Source organism: Balearica regulorum, chromosome 4, assembly GCF_011004875.1.
Source record: "Balearica regulorum gibbericeps isolate bBalReg1 chromosome 4, bBalReg1.pri, whole genome shotgun sequence".
NCBI lineage: Eukaryota > Metazoa > Chordata > Aves > Gruiformes > Gruidae > Balearica > Balearica regulorum.
In genome coordinates this window covers 25,063,978-25,069,977 of record NC_046187.1, presented here as the reverse complement: position 1 = coordinate 25,069,977, position 6,000 = coordinate 25,063,978, and the positions used below count along the sequence as shown (strand labels likewise).

The window sequence follows — 6,000 nt, the reverse complement described above, 5'->3', positions numbered from 1 at the left end:
TTCAGTGTGTATCATAGAAGTGATACCTCTCTTGGTTAAAGAAAACAGAAGACACACTTGTTGTTGGTAACTCACACCTTGCATAATGAGCAGAACCAATAGGTAGAGAGCTTGCTGACTCGTGAAGCAGAAACTGGGTGAAAAACCAACACTAAACTGGAGCAATGGTTGTACCATGTATTTCAAGCACGTGCAGAAGCAAGACGCAGGTAGAGTAGAGGTAGAGGCACAGACATCTTGGTTTTGTGAAGCTGTAATCTTCACCTCCCCTGAGGTGATTTAGGCTGATTGGATTATTTTCTTTTTCCTAGTTCTTTGACATGCTTTTGAAAATTAAATCTTAATGACCTGCTGTAACAGGTAATGCCATAGTATAGACTGGTGGGCTGTATGCCTTTGAGCTTAACCTTTCTAATAAAGCATACAAGCATTTGCTTGCTGGGAAGCACCTGCTGCTGGTGCTGCACGCGGTGGACAACACGTAATGTGAGTAGCCCCAGTCCACACAGGGAGTGACCTAAACCGTGCCTTTGGACACGTACCAGATTAGGTTGACTTAGGTCTTTGTGAAGTTTCACATTGGAAAAGGCCTGTGGCATCCTTCCTGGTGCAGGGTTAGCACCCGCTGAGGTAACATCTGACTCGGAGGGTAAGAGCTGACAACAGCTGAGGGCCTTCAAGGCCAGGTTGGATGGGGCTTTTGGCAACCTGGTCTAGTGGAGGGTGTCCCTGCCTATGGCAGGGGGAGGTTGGAACGAGATGATCTTTAAGGTCCCTTCCAATCCAAGCCATTCCATTCCATGATTCTATGTAGAGGCTCAGGGAAATGCAGCCTAGCCAGTTCTGCTTCGGCGTGGAGACAACCCGCAGCCAAAACTGAAGTTACTTTGCTCATCAAAGAGATGTTATGGAAGAATAAAATTAAACAACAACAAAAAAAACCAAACCAAAAGACCTCTTTGTGGAGGACATCATAATTACAAATAAGAGATTTGTTTTTACGGAAGAATTTATTCAAGGATCATGAAACAGAAAAGAAGCCAGCTTGAGGATGTTGGAAGATGTTACACCAGAAACATCAATATTAATATAGCAAATTGTGGAAAACATGAAATTAGATAAGGTGCTCAATTTTAAGTCGTATCAGTAGGGTCATTAGCAGCAATTACAAACCAGCAGAACTTAGGATATTAAAATTGAAGAGGAAATACATTTTGTCTTTTTTTTTTTCTGAAGTACAAACCATTTGTAAAGCCCCCAGTGTGTTCCATAGCATGGAGTTGTGCGTGTCTTTTAGAAAAGAGAAGCAGGGCTTGTGTGCTCTTGTTGAAATTCAACACTGACAAGGAGGCAAGTCAGTCTAAAGTATCTACAGTACAGATAGGCAGTGGCTGCAAAGTGGTTGCGTGCATGTTTTATGCAGTGGTCCTCTCCTTTTAGTAATCTATCAAATGTTAGCATAGCCATTTATGTGCCAGGATCCCATGCAACTGGTATGCGACTCTTCATCGCCACTGACAAAAAGTAACAGCACTGCTACAACAGGATCAGGCAATAACAACCACAACTGTCAAAACAACTAAAATCCACGGGAATGCAAGCTGGGCTATGCCTGGGAACCTCATTTTGAGAGACCCTCAGGTTAAAGTCAATCAATCAGTGTGTCTGAAATGATATATACTCTACTTGCATATTTTTTGGACTCAGAGGGTTCAAAACATAAACTTTTGAAAAAAAAATCATAAAATCTTACTCTATATAAATAGTTATCTATAAAAGTTGCTTTATCCATACAAAATTAGGATCCAGATTCTTCATCTTCTTTGAACATAAAGTGAGAATGCCGTGCATAAACATTGTGTCTCTACACACACAGTGGTAGACTCTTGGTAGAGTGTTGCTGACATTAACAAAGCTACACCAATTTATATCAGCTGGGAATATGGTCCATAGGACCTAAGTTACACTAGAAGATAATAATGATTTCTCTCTCAAGCATTGTTTTGTGAATTCAGCCATTAAAACATGGGAAGCAATTAACATCTCAATATTACATATTGAAATTTAAAATATTGTAAAAACAGCATGTTAAACATATAATTTTAAACTTAATAGGATTGGCATTTGCTTATATGGTGGTTAAGCAATTCACGTTCTGTGTAATAAGGGTAAATCCAGAGATTTCACTGAGTTTGTGTACCTATGTCAAGCCTGCCATCAGCACCAAGGTATTTGTGTATCACTTGTCCGTTCTGTCACATCTAGATTTCAAGCCACATGGTGCAGTTCTCATGTATCTGAAAAGGTATTTTAAACTCCTACTGAAGCTAATAGGAATTCAGCCAGTTTATGGAAGGTAGGACTAGGCTTCAAACAGATCCTAGGATTCGGACTATTGCACTCTTCATCTCAAAAAGCAAGCCAGACATAAATTCAAACTGAATGAGGAAACTTTCCCTCTTCATGTTCTTATTCTTTTACTTGGCACTGAGCGTTTTTTAGAATAAAGCCCATTTTCTTGTCTGCAGGCAGCTCCATTCATATGGCCTTCTGGTTGAGAACTCCCTTCGGTTGTCTGAAACAGAAATGAAATGTCAGCGACGGCACGTGCATGTCTCCCAACAGGCATGCCATTGGACTTGGCTCCCGTTAGGCAGCTCTGCCCGACTCTCCTCTTTTAGTGGCACAACTTCTTAGCTTTGAAAGAAATTGAACGGAATGGGTACAGATGTCTGTAAGAGGAGCCTTGCACCCCAAATCTAGTACCAAACCTAGATAGTATCTATCCACAGGGTCTCTGCCTTAATTACTACATCCCTAGACAGCTGAGCTATTGCCTTCCCACCATTTGCAGTGTCACTGGAAAACTCACCAAGCTTTCCTATAACGCAGTGGGTGATCTGTTTTTAAGGGTGTGAGAAATTATATATGATTTATCCAAAGCTGGGGCTGCAACCTAAGGAGTCCTAATCTGGATGCAGGTCAACCATTCATACTCAAAGAGCTACGGTGGAAATGAAATCCTTGGAACTCCTTGAAAACTTGGACTGAAGGCTTGCTTAGAATGCCAAATATCCATCAGTAGCATGCAATACCTAGAACTAGTAAAATTGTTGACTGCTGAGCTCACAATTTTGTGCGGCCCAAAGTCTGGTTGGTCTTGTTGCACACAAGGCAGACAAGGCGAGGGAATTGTCTTTGAAGTGTTTCTTGTTGTAGGTCTGTATTACTCAGCTCTTTTTAGACTTGCCCCAGTAACACAATCTTCTCAGGTTGCTAGTAGCGGGTTATGTTCTGAGCTCAGTTTCAAGGCACAGAACCACTCACACCACCAAAAATGAAGACACGCTCTATCAAAGTAATTTATGCCTGCTTTGCCAAACACCTATGTGAATAAGAGTTCAAAAAAAATTCAAAACATACTTTTCTTTTACACTGTGCATTTGTAGATGCAGTATTTTCTATCTTCATTCCAGTTGCCTCTTCCATTTCTAAAAAAACATAATAAAATAATTACATTAAAAAGAAATGGGGTAATAAGCTTACAGTCAATTTAACAGCTGGCTGAAGTAAAAAATACCTAATCAGCTATTCCTCTGGGCATTTCTCACACAGAAGAATAACTGAAGAATGATGAATACTTCCTAAAACATTTTTCTGAGGCAAGGTGATTAATGTATCAGGAATGTGTAGCTTGGTGGCGTTTAGAGAAAAGAACGAAATTAACATCTTGACTGTAGCATGGGGCTTCAGATAGACCTTTCAGAGCTGAATTCTGCCTTTGTCCAGCAGGTTTATGCTAGTCTAACTCCAGTTGTTATACTCTCGGGAGATGGGAGCGTTCAACATAGAATGGACTTGGAGAGTCCTTACGCTAATAGTATACCTGACGTTATTTTCCCCTGGATTGGTCCCCAGGTAGAAAATACACAGAGCCTGAAAACCTTCAGGCTAAATTTGAGTGAGACAATCATGTTCCAGTACGCCAGTTAAAAAAAAAATTAAAAAATAAAAAAAATAAGGTAGAGCACATTATGAAAAGTTTCACCAATGCTTCAGCAGTGTCTTTCAGACCTGTGCTGAATTAGTATGTTCACTCCTTAACATATAACATATGTGACCAGAAATGAGTAATAACACTGACTCTGTGAGAGGAAGGATCAAGTGCAGGATTTTGCCTAAAAGTTTGGATGAAGTACATATTGGGCTTTTTGCTTACTTCTAATAACTGGCATTAAGAACAGCCGTTTCGACAAGTGGTAAGAAATACAATTGATTACTTTGCCTTGCGTGCAATGGCCTAGATTATGGTGGCTGGTGTTTCTGACGGGTCATCTGGAAACGAACAAAGCAGCGTATTCCTTTGAGCCCTAAAGCATACATACCTGTGAGAAGTGCATCAATTGTCTCCACTACATGTTTTGCATCTTCCATTGTGAAACACATTGGTGGTTTGAATTTTAGTATATTTCTGTGGGGTCCATCTGCACTAAGAAGGATTTGATGCTCTTTCAGCCTGCGCAAAGAGGAACATCTGTGTTAGACACAGGTATAAAACTATATTGTGTCCTGTCAGCTCCTTCAGGCTGAGTTAGATCTTGAAACTTTTCTTTTTCTAGTACCATGTTATCAAAAGCTACACAAAAATTAAACTGCAATTAATGACTAACAGCTGGGGAATATTAGGAGGGTTTGATCACTGCACATAGTCTTTAAAAAACATTTACTTGTAAATAAGATGAAGGGCTTCAGCTGTGGCTGGTGTTCGCTTTTGTTGATCTTTTACCAGATCCACTCCAACAAATAATCCAACACCCCTGGAATAGAGAAAAAAAAATACAGACAAGTGAAATCCAGTGCCAGTAACCCAAGCCTTCTGCTGCAAATGCAAAACCTGTTTCTAACAACTGCAATTCCCTTCCCTGGGGTGCAGCAGGAAAGGAGCAGGAAAGAGAGGAGACTTTCTCTTTGGTCGTCTCTTGGCACTGGCTACTTCAGACGATCAAGTAGGATAGCAGATATTTCTGGATAAATAAATTTAGCTGGCTCATTAAGGCTACACAGCCAGTTCAGAATGATAGAATAATTTTCTTCCTCTCTTGTCCTGCAAGCCCCAAGCCAGGGAGCTGTGGAAGACAAGTAACAAAAAACAAGAACTAAAAAAAACCCCACAACCCAATACCCCCAAAAAACCTGAAGGCAGTTATCATGGTAGTAACATGAGATGAGGAAAACCCACACTAACATCTCCAAATGAAATGGACCAGAGATTTGAACGAGGTCTCCATCAGCCCAACAGCGTGCTGATGACTGGGTGATTGCACACAGAGGGCTCCTTCTCCTGTTCTCTCCAAGAGCTTTTCTCGTGGCTACACTTATACCTAATTAAGCAGACGGATGGACAACTTTTAAAAAAGAAATATATTGCCTTACAGTATCAGTTTTGGATAGTCCATTTTAAAAAAGAGGTGTAGCATAATCATGACATAATGTTTCTGTGTTCCCCTCAGCCCAAACTTGTAGATTTTTCCAGTACAGCTACTTTTATTCTCTGTACGTTGCTGTAAGGCACCTACCTGATATCTCCCACTAAGGGATGTTTCTCCTTTTGCTCAGTCAGCAACTCCAGGAGATAATTTCCTACACGTGTAGCATTCCTTGGAGATCTTCTTTTCTATTACCTCCAGCACAGCCAAACCAATAGCACAAGACACTGGATTCCCTCCAAACTGATGGTAAAGACAAACAGGAGAACAAAACCTGTCAGAAACATTCATCTGTGTCTATCCATGTAGTTTTCACTTGCCCTCTCCTGCTTGGCATGTTGTGAGGAAAGCTTGAAGAGATGGCGGGGGGGGGGGTTTGTGCCGCAGACTGTGGAACACCGTCCCCCACACTTTGGGCAGTGTAAGGGGCCCAAGGGAGAGGCTCCCGCTTCCTCCGCTTCAGGTTTCAGTAAATTTGAAGATTTCACAGCTGAAGCGTTCAAGCTGCTCTCGT

General features: G+C 41.1%; 1 protein-coding gene across 1 annotated transcript in view; it reads right to left on the bottom strand.

Annotated features, from left to right (window-relative positions):
• Nucleotides 1-991: 991 nt before the first annotated feature.
• LOC142601695 (ethanolamine-phosphate phospho-lyase-like) overlaps nucleotides 992-6,000 on the bottom strand; it is a 100,904-nt gene continuing 95,895 nt past the window's right edge. The window contains 6 exon segments of the mRNA XM_075751466.1: nucleotides 992-2,575; nucleotides 3,424-3,491; nucleotides 4,386-4,516; nucleotides 4,728-4,817; nucleotides 5,577-5,654; nucleotides 5,656-5,729. Coding sequence (XP_075607581.1) covers nucleotides 2,462-2,575; nucleotides 3,424-3,491; nucleotides 4,386-4,516; nucleotides 4,728-4,817; nucleotides 5,577-5,654; nucleotides 5,656-5,729 — 555 coding nt within the window. The 3' untranslated portion in view covers nucleotides 992-2,461.